The sequence below is a fragment of the Thermoascus crustaceus genome (assembly GCF_041956765.1).
Source record: "Thermoascus crustaceus strain CBS 181.67 unplaced genomic scaffold VTN00scaffold_2, whole genome shotgun sequence".
Taxonomy (NCBI): Eukaryota; Fungi; Ascomycota; class Eurotiomycetes; order Eurotiales; family Thermoascaceae; genus Thermoascus; species Thermoascus crustaceus.
The window spans coordinates 1212561-1226320 of record NW_027192528.1 but is presented as its reverse complement, the minus strand read 5'-3'; the positions used below and the strand labels follow the sequence as shown (position 1 = coordinate 1226320).

At 50.9% G+C, this 13760-nt stretch overlaps 6 protein-coding genes across 6 annotated transcripts; 3 read left to right on the top strand and 3 right to left on the bottom strand.

Moving 5' to 3' along the window:
- Positions 1 to 1498: 1498 nt before the first annotated feature.
- On the bottom strand, positions 1499 to 3357 carry VTN00DRAFT_3959 (uncharacterized protein; the record flags this gene model as incomplete). Its single annotated transcript, XM_069430333.1, has 7 exons — positions 1499 to 2054; positions 2103 to 2280; positions 2339 to 2786; positions 2852 to 2910; positions 2961 to 2990; positions 3063 to 3093; positions 3241 to 3357. The coding sequence occupies 7 exons, from the start codon at positions 3355 to 3357 to the stop codon at positions 1499 to 1501; spliced, it is 1419 nt and encodes a 472-aa protein (XP_069289480.1).
- Positions 3358 to 3433: 76 nt separating this feature from the next.
- VTN00DRAFT_3958 (uncharacterized protein) lies at positions 3434 to 5614 on the top strand (the record flags this gene model as incomplete). Its single annotated transcript, XM_069430332.1, has 6 exons — positions 3434 to 3715; positions 3777 to 3849; positions 3906 to 3943; positions 4004 to 4417; positions 4482 to 4906; positions 4981 to 5614. 6 exons carry the CDS (start codon positions 3434 to 3436, stop codon positions 5612 to 5614), a joined length of 1866 nt encoding a protein of 621 aa, XP_069289479.1.
- A 587-nt stretch (positions 5615 to 6201) lies between these two features.
- On the top strand, positions 6202 to 6771 carry VTN00DRAFT_3957 (uncharacterized protein; the record flags this gene model as incomplete). The annotated part of the gene is made up of 2 exons (XM_069430331.1): positions 6202 to 6605; positions 6714 to 6771. 2 exons carry the CDS (start codon positions 6202 to 6204, stop codon positions 6769 to 6771), a joined length of 462 nt encoding a protein of 153 aa, XP_069289478.1.
- Positions 6772 to 6800: 29 nt separating this feature from the next.
- On the bottom strand, positions 6801 to 9292 carry VTN00DRAFT_3956 (uncharacterized protein; the record flags this gene model as incomplete). The annotated part of the gene is made up of 4 exons (XM_069430330.1): positions 6801 to 8728; positions 8781 to 8995; positions 9056 to 9108; positions 9176 to 9292. The coding sequence occupies 4 exons, from the start codon at positions 9290 to 9292 to the stop codon at positions 6801 to 6803; spliced, it is 2313 nt and encodes a 770-aa protein (XP_069289477.1).
- A 553-nt stretch (positions 9293 to 9845) lies between these two features.
- On the top strand, positions 9846 to 10934 carry VTN00DRAFT_3955 (uncharacterized protein; the record flags this gene model as incomplete). The annotated part of the gene is made up of 2 exons (XM_069430329.1): positions 9846 to 9870; positions 9943 to 10934. The coding sequence occupies 2 exons, from the start codon at positions 9846 to 9848 to the stop codon at positions 10932 to 10934; spliced, it is 1017 nt and encodes a 338-aa protein (XP_069289476.1).
- Positions 10935 to 12526: 1592 nt separating this feature from the next.
- Positions 12527 to 13570, bottom strand: VTN00DRAFT_3954 (uncharacterized protein; the record flags this gene model as incomplete). The annotated part of the gene is made up of 4 exons (XM_069430328.1): positions 12527 to 12562; positions 12650 to 12938; positions 13235 to 13366; positions 13422 to 13570. The coding sequence occupies 4 exons, from the start codon at positions 13568 to 13570 to the stop codon at positions 12527 to 12529; spliced, it is 606 nt and encodes a 201-aa protein (XP_069289475.1).
- Positions 13571 to 13760: the final 190 nt, after the last annotated feature.

Here is a 13760-nt window from a genome sequence, read left to right as displayed (position 1 = left end):
AAAAAACCACATCGAGAATGAATATCAACGTCAGAGCTGCTACTCCTGGGTCTGACGCCTAATACTTTAATTTAATACTTTAAGTAAATATTTGTTAGCTGTATAATTGAAAATCGGAAAAGTCTTGAATCTAAATCTCCTTAACCATCCGATGTACATGTACTATAGATATGCCTACTCTCATCTAGATACCTGGTAATGAATAAGCAAGAGCTTGCATTCACATATGTAGAGTGAAAAGAAAGACCAAAACAGACAGTCGGTGAGCTAACTCGTCGCTGACTGATCCATTCGAGACCGCCTAAATACCTGTCTCCTGCCAGGCGAAATGCAGATGATCTATCTACCTACCTAAGCTAGGCAAGGTAGCTACTGTACTGTACTGCGACAACTCGTTGCAGGTGCGTCCTCCTCCCCGTCCGTACGTACAGTAGGTGCATAAAGTAGGCTGGAGCCCAGCCCAGCTCAGCTGTTTTTTTCTTTCCTTATCTTTTTTTCCCCTCCGATTACCGATTGAGATTAACCAGGGCGTCCTGCAGGCTACCTATATACGGTATAATACAGTAAAATACAGTACAGTATAGTAGAGGCTGCCGTTATGGAACTTGGAAGTAGGCAGGTCCTGTGCATTCATATATACATACATACATGCCTAGGTACACACTTGCATAACAGCAAGATAAGGAATTAGGGTGAAGTTTCAAATAATCCAGACCTGGGGGAGCCCTTCCTGGTCTTTAACCCATTCAGTGGGTTGTGATATTAATCTTAGGTAGGTAGGTAAGTAAGCCTGCTTTGGAAGTTTTGTTGAGATCTTTCTTATCTAAATTGGATGGTGTTAGGTGCTTATGTAGCATTATTTGGTATCTTGGTCATTCGTCAGATTTATAAAGTTGATGAATGAAGATTGGAGATAGTTGGAGATTCAGGTCTATGTACATGTCATGAGTAAGGGTAACCTGCCTAGTACTGTATGCATATACAGTACGTAAAGATGATGATATTTTAAGGAAAACCCCTCAGATTGGATACTTGTTCCTTGGATATAAACTCATCACGCTCTCTGCCTGGCATGAACATCTTCTCACATAATGGGAGCCCCGTGGATGCATTGTACATACTGGATAGGATGTTTGAGGAGATACATCTAGCACTACCCTCAGCAGGTTATCCCCTGAATTGTTATCCTTTTTCGATGGCTTCGTTCACAATATCGACAACGCGAATCTATCCATACTACGTACATACACAAGTAGATAGACTAGGTATCCATCAAGAAGCAAGGATCAGCATCATTATGGCCGTGATGCTTTCAGTTATCTAGAAGCATAGGTCATCTCAACAGGGGAATTTACCCGAAATGGCATTACCAACTAAAAATCAAGAAAGCCAGCCCCGAAACGCCAATCCATGCTATATGGGGAGCAAGCAAGCAAAAAAGTGACTATCTGCCGAAGGGAGAGTAACTATACGATACTTGATGAACGACGGGAGGAATCTACTGTGTCGCGCACTGCGCCGGTTCCTCGTCCTCATCCTCATCGACCCATCCAGACCCGCCACGAGGGTCGCCAGCACCAAAGTCCTCCATATCGCCCTTGGGGTCGTAGTCGACCTCGTCGACCGTCTCCGCCTCGATGGGCGGGTCCGGCTTGGGCAGGATCTCCTTGAGCTTCTCCAGCACCGCGGGGCTGGGCGACCAGTTCTCGTCGGGGAACTTGACGTTCACGACCAGGTACAGGTCGCCGCGGGCGTCGCTGCGCTTGTGCGGCATGCCTTCCCCGGGGATCTTGAGCACCTGGCCCGGACGGAGGACGTCACCGGGCTTCTTGGGGTGGGAGATCTCGATGCCGTGGCCATCGAGGTGCTTGACGACCACACGGGAGAAGCCGGCCAGGGCCTCGGCCAGCGTGATGTCGATGGTGGCAGTGAGGTCCGCACCGGCGCGTCTGAACGTCGGGTGGTCGATCTCGACGATGTGGAAGACGATGTCGCCGGGCTCGGTGTCTGGGATCTGGTCTGCCTCGCCTTCCAAGACGATGGTGTCTCCCTCCCTGTTGAAGTCAGCTATCTGATAGACGTAAGGTTTGGAAAGAACTCACTTCGCTCCCCGAGGGATGTAGATCTCCAGCATCTTCTTCTCCTCAGTCACCTTCTCTCCCTTGCACTTCTTACACTTGTCCTTCGGGCTGAAGAAGCTTCCTTGTCCTTTGCAGACAGTACATGGGGCCATTGACTGCGTCAGGAGGGGTCCGACACGGGTCAGAACTTCCCTGAAGCCTAGAAGCACCCATTTAGTAACAGAGACACAGATCTACAAAATTTGATATCGACTCACCATGACCATCACAAGTTGAGCACTTCTTCGCCTGAGCCTTGTCCTTACCACCCTTGCCCTTGCACAGGCTGCAGATGACGTTCTTCGTGCTAGCGAACTTGACGGTCCGGCCCTTGTACAGGTCCTCCAGGCTGACCTCGTACTTCTGCTCCTCGTTCGGACTCCTCTTGGGCCTGTTGGCGCGTGGTCCAGCACCGTACCCGGGCATGCCACCCATGCCGCCCATGCCACCGAACATCTGCGCTAGGATATCATCCAGGTCCGGCGCTCCGGCCCCCATTCCGGGCTCGCCGGAGCCGTCGAAGGCGCCCATGCCATGTGTGTCATAGATCTGTCGTTTCTCTTCATCGTAAAGGATGTCGTAGGCCTGCTGGACAGCTTTGAATTTGACCTCGGCGGCTTCCCGTTCGGGCTCCGGGACCTTGTCGGGGTGGCTTGCGAGGGCGGCCTATTTGCATCTTGTTAGAACCTGGCGAACAAGACCGGGTCTCTCTCTTCTTTTGGTCTGCATACCTTGCGATAGGCCTTCCGTATCTCTTCTTTGGTTGCGTCTCTCTCGATTCCTAGGACCTCTGCACGAATGTTATTTTCCTGCTAGGAGTGTGCAGAGCGTAAAGAATACCGTAGAGGTCAACATGCCCTTCGCTGGCCACTGTTTAGAAAAAAAGAGTGTCAGCAAGCATGGTCTTATCTGGATAACACTGAAAGGAGAGCGGGGACGTACTGTCGAGATTTAACGAAATTGGGACTTTTGACTTTTAAACCGCTTGTGGGAATCTTCCATGAAACGGAAAAAACGGATATCAACAAAAAAAATTCACCGAAGTGAAATACAAAGAAAGAAACACTGCCCAAAAGAAAGAAGAGACGGCGTTGCAAGACTCAAAATGTTGCCGACTGACCAACGCGTGGGACCTCTCGTTCAGAGCGGGCCGAAATTTCAGCAGAGCGGGCTCAAACACCGCACGCGCCGCAGTTGCGCTGATCTTCCGCCCTCCGCAAAAGTAATCGATATCCATCTACCCGTGATCACAGCAGAACAGGGCCTGATTTTCCTGCTGTTTCTGTATTTTAAACCCATAATTGCCTCTTACCATGAGGCGTGCCCAAATTGGACCTTTCCCTCGTTGGCCGTGGGTCTGCACCAGATGTAGGGCCAACTACTCCTCCGTCGCAGCGGCGACTCCATCTCCGAGCGTCGCCCGTACAGGCAAGAAGGGCAAGAAAGATCTCCCTGATGCGCCCGCGAGGACTCGTTTCGCGCCGTCTCCGACGGGGTATCTGCACCTTGGATCCTTGAGGACGGCGTTGTTTAACTATTTGCTTGCCAAACGGACCGGTGGTCAATTCCTTCTCCGCATCGAAGATACCGATCAGGTTGGTCGCAGCCGTTGGAAGTTTAATAACCGGCTTCTGGACGTCGCGCTGACGGGCGAAGAAAAGGACAATCCCTGGGGCAGAGCAGCGCTTGTGTGAAGATTTACAATGGGCTGGGTTGCAGTGGGATGAAGGTCAATACAAGCATTGGGAACTGGGTGAAGAGCTCAGAGTACTGATAGCTTTGCAGGCCCAATTGTTGGAGGTCCATACGGACCGTATAGACAGGTGTGTTTAGTCTTGTTACATTACTTCCGATATCAAATAGAGCTGACCTCCTGCTTAAAGTCTGAACGAACGGCAATCTATCGCTCCCACGCCCACGACCTGATATCAAGTGGTCATGCATACCGATGCTTCTGCACACCAGAACGACTAGACACCTTAGCAAGACATCGTAACCAGGCGGGACTCCCTCCCGGTTACGACAGAACATGTGCAGATATTTCTGCGGAAGAATCAGAGGAGAGGGCCGCAAGGGGCGAGGCGCATGTCGTTCGATTGAAGGCAGAGGGATACCCGATGTTCGAAGACCTCGTCTACGGGAAGACTGGGCAGAACAAACCCAGCAATAAACTGGACTACATTGATCGAGTCTACGACGATCCGATTCTGCTCAAGTCCGACGGACATCCAACCTACCACCTAGCGAACGTGGTGGATGATCACCTTATGAAGATCACACACGTTATCCGCGGTACTGTAAGCATAACAATAGACCCTTGACTCTCTATTATATCAATGCTGCTGCTAACAGGATCCACAGGAATGGATGCCATCAACGCCCATGCACCTCGCACTGTACAACGCCTTCAACTGGACCCCTCCCCGATTCGGCCACGTCCCGCTACTCGTCGAGAAGAGCGGGCAGAAGCTTAGCAAACGCAACGCGGACATTGACATCTCCTTCTTCCGCGACAAGCAGGGCATCTTCCCGGCCACGCTCGTCAACTTCGCCGCGCTGCTGGGCTGGTCGCATTCGCAGAAGTCGGACGTCCTGAGTCTCGAAGAGCTGGAGCAGATCTTCAACCTCAAGATCACCAGAGGAAACACCGTCGTCGCCTTCGAGAAGCTCTGGTTTCTCCAAAAGGCGCACGCGCAGCGGTTCGCGGCCAGCAGAGGACCCGCATTCGACGACATGGTGAACAAAGTTTCTGATGTCGTCCGGAATAGCTGCTCGACGGAGCAACTGTAAGTAAAACCACTTCCTTCCCTCTGAACATTTCAAAAGGTCAGTGCCCACTGACACAAACACCTATTATCAGAGAACCAATCCTCCAAACCCGCCCCCTCACCGAATACATATCCCCCTTACTCCGCGCAGACGCCAAATCCTACACCACAGCCCAAGAATTCGTCACGCGCAACGAGACCTTCTTCACCTCGACCCTGAACCGGCCCCCATACGCACCAGCTGCCGGTGCAGAGAAGAACACCATCCCCCTGTCAGCATTGCACACCGCCGCAGCAGCATTCTGCCTCGTCCCGGAACCGCACTGGAACGCAGACACGCACCGGGCCAATATCTCTTCTTACGACGGCGCGTCTGCATCCGTCACCTCATCTGACTCATCCCCATCCTCTTCATCCCCCGAAGCAGGGGCAGATCCAGAGGCACAAGCCAAAGCCAGAGTCGCAGCCGACAAAGCCTTCAAAAAGGAACTCTACCACTACCTCCGCTGGGCCCTGTCCGCGGGGAACCCCGGTCCAGGCATCCCCGAGACGATGGAGATCCTGGGTCGGGTGGAGAGCGTGAGGCGGTTGGACGAGGCGAGGAAGTTGACGGCTTCTCAAGAAGCTGGATATGATGCATCTGGGTTATTCCCGGGCAACAGGAGACCCAAAGACGTGAATCCAGAGGGGGATAAGTCTTGGATGGGGTCTCTTGCGCCGCGATGATTATGACCCAATCGAGAGGCGTTGGTTTCTGTGTATAGTATGGGGGGAGAAAAAGGGTATATACTGCGGTAAACCCGGAAAGATTCCCTGGTGCGCCCCACGGGTGGATGCTAGTCAATGCTGGTGTTTTGATGCTGCCTTTGAAAATTGCTCCTGGCTATCCTTACCGCCTTCCATCTCTAAGATCATTAATATGGCTGACTGATCGGGCGGTAAGAATGCTGGCAGTGAACTGCGAAAGCAGAACACCAGGCCACTAGGGCATCCCTGTTAGTGGAGCGCACCAGGGAATCTTTCCGGGTTATACCGCAGTATACCTTTGTACCAATAGTGCATCACTCACTTCATCTACAGTACTTGAGCACGTCCTCCACTGAGACGTTGTGAGGCCCTTACAAAATCTACGGATGGAAAATAGCCAAAAACCAATGATTGGAGAAGGCCAATTGACAGGACAACTACCACACTACTCAAAAACAAAATAAAGTAAGAATTAAAATGCACAAAAGCTCAAACGTTCTCATGATGACCCGTACGGGCCTTTACGAGATCAATAATAAAATAACGTAATGGCACGAATCGAAAAGATGCACACAACCCGAGACGAGCTTAAGAAACATCAGACAAAGGTCAAAGGCATTAAACAAAAAGGCAATAGCCATACCATCGCCATCACTCCCATTTTTTTCCCTCGCCGCCTGCTGAACAGGACCAACCCATCCATTTTTAAACGAATCCTGAAAAAAAAGAAGAGAGTAGAAAGAAACCATGCGCCAATGCTAGAGTTCCAAGGAAAAGAAAAAGAAAAGCCCAGAAGTGGTATGCATCATATCGTAGCCCTATCCCTTGCGCATATGCCAGCATATAGAAGAGAACCCGCCACCCATGAGAGGAATCGACAGACGAAATTGAAAGAAGTTCGACGACAGCAGAATGATCCGAAATTTTCAACGCAGAATGGGAAATCCCTGGCTTGGGTTCCGTGGTTATTGTGATGGTGATTCGGAAGCAATTGAAACACGCAATCAACGCCTGGCCGGGAGGGAGTCCAAGATTGACTGAGGAATTTCATGTCGTTCGTGGAGTCATAAGCTCATAGTCATCCAGGTGGTGCCCCAACTCCGTGTGTCCCAAAGGATCCCAAATGCGCAACTTGATGAGAATATCTTTTCAACGAAGCAGAATCTTAGTACTCCAGGTCATCGGTCCATTCGCCATCGCTGCCCGAGGTCCTAATCCTTGGCTCGCTTTGCTCAAACACTCGTTCATCCGATCCTACAGCCCTGATACCCTTGACCTTCTTCCCTGCGTAAGGCCCGTTCTGCGAATCGTCAGGGGCGAATCGCTTGCCATGGGCAGCACGAAGCTTTGCATAATAGATTTCGGTCGCATCTGCCTCAGGTTCAGAACAATCGTCATACGTCTCCCAGTTCTCCGATTCTGATGTCGCGGTAATAGTCGACTGATTGGAGACCTGCCTAATCGGCGCATGGTGCTGCATATAAGGGTTCGGTCGAGGATATCCTGTTGTTGAATTGCTGGTTGTTGAATTGCTGAAAGAGTGAAGCGACTGGGAGAACCCGCTAGCCTTATTGGACTGAAGGGAAGAGTGGGAAGAGCTCATATAAGATCGCTGGCTCCGGTCATCATAGACGTCCTCAGGACTCACTGGCCGTACAATTCTGCTAGACATGACACTGTTACACCGCGGTGGTTCCATCACATGGTTCTCCTCAGAGGACTCAGCAGTCAAATCGCGCATCTTGGGTGGTGGAGCACGAGGTGGCATTTTGCGCATGGTACTTGAAGAGAAGGAGCTGGAGCTGGGCGGCACACGACGGTCTGCAGAATTGTCCCCATGAGGCATGTTCCCAAGAGGGACACGAGTAGGAATCTTTGTCGGTGATTTCTGAGTAGTAGACGTATTGGCGGAGTTTCCAATTTGGTTGCGCCTGACGGGCCCAGCACCTGTAGGAGTCTTGGTCGCAGAGCGCGGTGGCGCTCCTTTCATTGTGCTCGCTGGGCGAGTAGATTGAGGTTGCTTTGTAGTACTTGATTTGAAGTTTTGAGCAGGCCCAGATGGGGTCTTTGAACGGGCTGGAGGTTTGGTAGGTACGGGGGTAAGCTCGTCGATATATCTCTCGCCGTAGACAAGGAATGGCCTTCCGTACTCGTCCTCCCACTTCTCCAAGACCTTTCTCAGTTCGTTTTCAACCTTGGGCAACTCCCTCGCAATCCTCTTTCTCATCTTCTCCTCCCTGAGCAGTTTTCCAGGGTCGTGGCGTTCCCCCTTGTTGCCGCGAGCCATCAAGCGAGAAGCGTCTTGGCTTGAGGCAGCGAGCTCCTCACGGTCCTGAACGAGACCACGATGCTTCTCAATTAGCTGAAGTATCGGTGCACGCTGCTCCTTCAGGGATTCCAAACGAGAGATCTCTGCTTCATGTGCCTCCAGCAGCGCGTCGCTGTAGACGTCCGAGAACGCTGGTGTGAAGTCGAGCATCTCTTCCTCTGAGTAATATAGGCTGTCCCAAAGCTCCTGGAGTCTGCAGCGGGCATCTTCGACAAACAGAGGCAGGTTTTGCCTCTTAAGTTCATTGAGACGAGCCAGCTCATCCTCGAACTCGTTGATTGTCCGCAGCCCGCAGCCGCGATTGGCGGCAAGAAATGCCTTCTGGTCGCGTTCCTCAACCCCAAGGCGTTCCCAGAGTCCTTCCACGGCGGTCCTCAGATCCTTCAATTTCCGTTCACGACTCTTCTTTTCGTCCAGCAACCTCTCACGCATTGCTTTGAGGTTGGCTAGGTCAGACTCGTGAAGACCCAGCTGTTCTGGCGCCTCGCGGTAGTATCTCACAATGGAAGGATCGGTTTGTGCCTGAGGAGTTCCAAGTTCCGCCCAGAGCTTGATAATCTCCTCACACGTTGTTTGGACCAGCGAGAGGCGACGATTGTATTCATCGTAGACTCTGGTGAATTCATTATCTAGTGCAGTAACGTAAGATGAGGAGAGATCGAACGAAGGAGGAACGGATGTGCCAGGTGCTGTTGGAGGAAGCTCAATGGCGACAAAGGACGGCTCGAGATGAGAAGAGTAGGATTCAAGCGCTTCCACAAGTCCTGCGGAGTGTTAGACAGGATCGTTCTTCTGTATGCAAGGCTGGAGACTTACTCTTGACCTGTTCAAAGCGCTCGCGATGCAATTTGCTCATCGTGTTGTGCTTCTCTCTGAGAAAGTTGAGACATCGATTCAAGGGGTAGGAGACGTGCAGGTCATCCTCATTCAACTCGTATTGTCCATTTGCTTTCTCGTCTTCCAAAGAGACCTCCATCTGCTTTATCGTCTTGATAAGTCGTTGTGCCTCCTCCTCCATCTCATTCTTTTCACTGCGATGATATATACTCAGTAAACAGATGCCAAGTTACAAACCCGGGGATCCAACTCACGCGTTGACTAGTCGCAGCTGACTGTTCAGGGTCTCTGACAGAGCAGAGAAGAGCTAGAAGAGTCAGTTAGTGTCAACAATTGTGTCGCGTATAATCGAGCGCGACTGGCGCAGAACCAACCTCTGCCTCACGCGACTCCCGTTCATGATCCGGGATTCCAATCTCATCGAAGACCCCGTGAAGTTGGCCAACAATATTGTTGACCTGGGTGGTCAGGTAGCTTGTGTCCACCGTCATTCTGTGTGAGGAGATGAACGTAGAGAACCGTTGAAGGTGTGATCAGCAATGGATTAGGCGTCGCGACAGGGCGCCCAGCAGTCGAGGCTGCGACGGCTGCGAGTTGCCGGATTTCGAAACCAAAACGAAAGAGAGACACGCTACGCGGGGGAATGATGACGGAGGACTGGTTTCAGGACATGAAATACGAATTCAAGGAGCGGACGGCGAGCTCAAGAATGAGACTTGGAAAAGAAAGTAAGCAAAGGCGGCGGGCGGAGAGAAGACGGCGGAGAGTACACACAACCCCGGCGGGAGCCCGCAGCCGTTGTTGACTGCTCCCGTCGTCCCGGCAACCACTGACTCAGTGCCTTCACCGCCCGCGTTCTGCCGGCAGTCCCGTGACGGCCCCGCGGGCTCTCCGCAGTGACCGAGTCCAGACCGCGGAGTCTGGTCTATCATTACCTACTCTCAGTCTTCTCCTCCCAACACCTTTTGACACCGCTCTTCCATAGGAGGACACCCTCGTTGTTGTTCCAGTGGAAATTCGTCCAGTGCTCCAATAGCTCTCACCATGCAGGCTGCACAGCAGTCCTGGGGTGAGTACAATAATCCCCGTCTGAGATACACCTGGCGCCGCAGGCAGATCGCTGACATCGATCATTACGCAGAGCTTGAAAATGCAATCAGCCTAGTTGACCCCCAGCGGGATGCCCTCTACAGATACGATGAGAACGCACACAAGGCTCTAGTGGCCGCCCGGCCCTGGGCCAAAGACCCGCACTACTTCAAGTCGATCCGCATCTCCGCCGTCGCGCTCCTCAAGATGGTCATGCACGCCCGCTCTGGGGGGTCTTTAGAGGTTATGGGCTTGATGCAGGGTTACGTTGCAGCAGAGACTTTCATCGTTACGGACGCCTTCCGCCTGCCCGTCGAGGGTACTGAGACCCGCGTCAACGCCCAGGAGGAGGCCAACGAGTACATGGTGGGATACCTTCAGGCATGCCGTGATGCTGGGCGGATGGAGAACGCCGTGGGCTGGTACCACAGCCACCCAGGGTATGGGTGCTGGTTGTCCGGGATCGACGTGACGACGCAGGACATGCAGCAGCTCAGCGATCCCTTCGTGGCCGTCGTGATCGACCCGGAGCGCACCATCTCTGCCGGAAAAGTCGAGATCGGCGCCTTCAGAACATTCCCCAAGGACTACACACCACCCAAGGAGCAGCACGAGGACGATGAGTACCAGAGCATCCCACTCAACAAGGTCGAGGACTTTGGCGCGCACGCCTCTCAGTACTACTCCCTCGAAGTGTCTCACTTCAAGAGCACACTCGACTCGCAGCTCCTGACCTTGCTGTGGAACAAATACTGGGTGGCAACACTCAGCCAGAGCCCCCTCTTCACAAGTCGCGACTATGGAAGCAAGCAGATGATGGATCTGAGCCAGAAAGTTAAGCGCGCGGCGCGGGGGATCAGCGGGGGCGCCTCGCGGGGCGGATTCACCACGGGCAAGGATCAGCAGTTGGAAAAGGTAGTCCGGGACGGAGAGCGGATCGTCGCAGAGGAAGTGAGCGGCCTGATGGCAGCGGAAATCAAGAAGTCACTTTTCCAGGGCGTCGGGGAGAAGACGAAAACGGAGGCCCAGCAGGCCCAGTCATGATGGAAAATATTTCCCTTTCGGCACGTTGGTGTTCTTCTTTAGTTACATACTCGTTACGTATGGGGTTTCTCGGCGCTGTGGCATGAAATGATGGTCTTTTTACGTCTTTCCAGTCGATGAAAATGGATTGATATAGATACGATAAATGGAGTGACTGGCTTTGCTCTGGATAACATTATACTTCCACATCTAAGTAATCCTTTGTAAGAAAAAAAAAGCAATATAACTACGTAACTGTCGGTCTAAGCCAAGGAAAGAGGACACAAAAGAGTGCATTTTATACACTTCATCTTGAAACTCATCTCCTTCAATCGAACCGCTTGCGTTCCTGTTCTCTAATCTTCTTGCGTTCGTCCTCAGTGACCGGTTTCGCCTTGGTCAAACCGCATTTCGCTTTCCTTGGAGCCTGACTCATCATCCTCAGTCAGAGTCATTACCATCGCTCTGGTCGATTGACTTTTTTTGGTCAGTTCTTCAAAAGTGTTAGCATCTGGACCCCTTGGTGGGCTAACAACTATAAACGCTGCTAGTCTTACTTACGATCTCCACATTTGTCTTTAGGTATCAGGCAGATAACATACAATCCTGGACCTTTACGATATGGGCTTTCTGCGTCCACACGTACTAGGATAGTTTTATTCCTGACATCTCCAGGCGCAGTGACTGTCATAGCGAACGAATACCGTTGATGTAGCCCAGTATAAAAATGTTCAAACAGCTATTTGGGTCGCTATAATTTTATAATTAGTGTGGATATAAACCCAGTTAGCAGAGAGCATGATAAATAACTGATTGAGAATTGATTACAGACTGTCAGTATGAACTTCCACTTTCCACTATTTCAACTGCTTTAATCCGATCAACCAGGCCCAGGCGATCTTCTCCAGAAAGTTTGCGGAGTATACTTAGTATTCTTCAAAAACCAATCTTCGAAGCCAGGAATCTCCCTTCCATGATAGTGAAGACATGATGAACGAAGTTGATAGACTAGCTTGGAAAGGATACGAGAACTTCCAGTGGCCGTACGGGAAACGGTCAGTCGTCGGATAAGTAAATTTGAAAGTGTAGATGGCCTTCACACTACCGGCGCCGAAGAGTGTATTGATGGGGCGCTTCGCCACTGGTAAAGGAATTTTTGTAAGCAGAAGCAAGTGGCATCGTTGTGAGCCAGGTGATTCTCTCTCTTTTTTTTTTTTTATTGGACACTAGCAAAAGTCCTTTGTCGCCTTGCTCATCTAACTTGGACTGAACAGAGCATCTGTACGATTAGTTTCCCACTTGTATTGTTGACTCAGTACCATGGCGGAGGTTATTCTTGTGGTGACCCTGTCTTCGATGGCCCTGAGTCGGGCTAAAAAAGGGTCATCTTTAGGTTGCCTTCCGGAAGATCCGCCGGACCTAAGCCTTTATCTGGGGTAACTGGCCAGCGGTACCATAGCATTCCCGGAGGCGCCAATATGTAGAAGGCTTTAATCAGATCTTTTTACAATGAATGTTCTAATGGTGCAGCCAGGTAAATCAGAGAATGATGATTTACTTCATCCCTTGCTGTTAAAGAAATATCTGACACTCCCCTACCCAGACTTCAAGATTCAAGTGTAAGAAGGCTGCGGAACAGGAGGTTGGACCTATTCAGTATTTTCAATGTATCAGAAACTCCACTGCTCATGGGTAAGGTAGTTTTCTCAAATCCCAACTAAAAAAGGAAGACATACACTCTCTATATAATGACTCCCCCCGCCATACTCTTGGACCCATCGTGGAACAGCCTCGCTGAGATCGATGGTATCCGGGGCGGGACCACGGACCATAATTCCCTTGAACCAGTATGAAACGTATCCATGCGGTGCTTTGAGCTCTCCCGAACGATATGCGTCGAGAACCGCTTGGATATTCATTCTATGTGCGGGTTTATCCCAAAATTCGTTTTTCATGGTATTCTTGAGTATTTCGATTCGGTAGTAAACCGTGGCATCCAGGCCTGGGGATTCGGAGGGAGGGATCCTGTGGGATTGTTCCCAAGTCAGAAAGGGGTGTGAGTAGCAGCTCTTGGATGTCTTGTATACATAGGTACATAGTCTCAGCTTCCACGATCGTCGATTGTGCGCTTCATCGTGCGGTTCAGACGCCACGGGTTCATATTTGCAATGAGGTTATACATTATTTCTCATTGAAAAAGTGTGCTTTTTAGATATAGAACAACTTGGAGGGCCGAAATTGGATAAAGGAAACAAGAAAATGAAAACAAGAAGAGTACTGGGTCAATAATAACACTGCTAATGATAATAAAAACCTCGTACACTGGACCCGCGGGGCTGGTCTCTTCAAGTCGCTGAAGAAGCTTTTCAACAGACTCAGCCATTTCTGCGTTTGAGCTAGAGTAGTACTGACTCTTCTGGTGTTGCAGCTGCTCGATAGTCTCCGTTCGCCATCTAAATATAGTGTTTGTCAGAAAAGAAGAACAAGAATCAAATCCGAGGCTCCCACTTGCGGATCTGTCCAGAAAAGTGAGCTCTCACTTGCCTGATATACTCATCCGGATCCCAAAGTGATCTGAGGACATATTGTTTGTTGTATTTTGCCCATGTAGCTTCGTCTACCGCGACAGGTACGATCTGGTCTTTCTCTGGTTCCATGATTATGCTTGGTAACCCAACAGAAGTAATAGTCCAGGGAAAATAATAGCACACTCTATAGAAGTATTCTGGGGTAGGTAGCGGGGTCATTAAATTGCGGGAGATTAGGTTCTACGGCGGAATGACGTCCGGGTGTACAGTATTCACCCAGTAGTAGAGCTCCGCACCGACAATTGCCTAATCTGCCTTC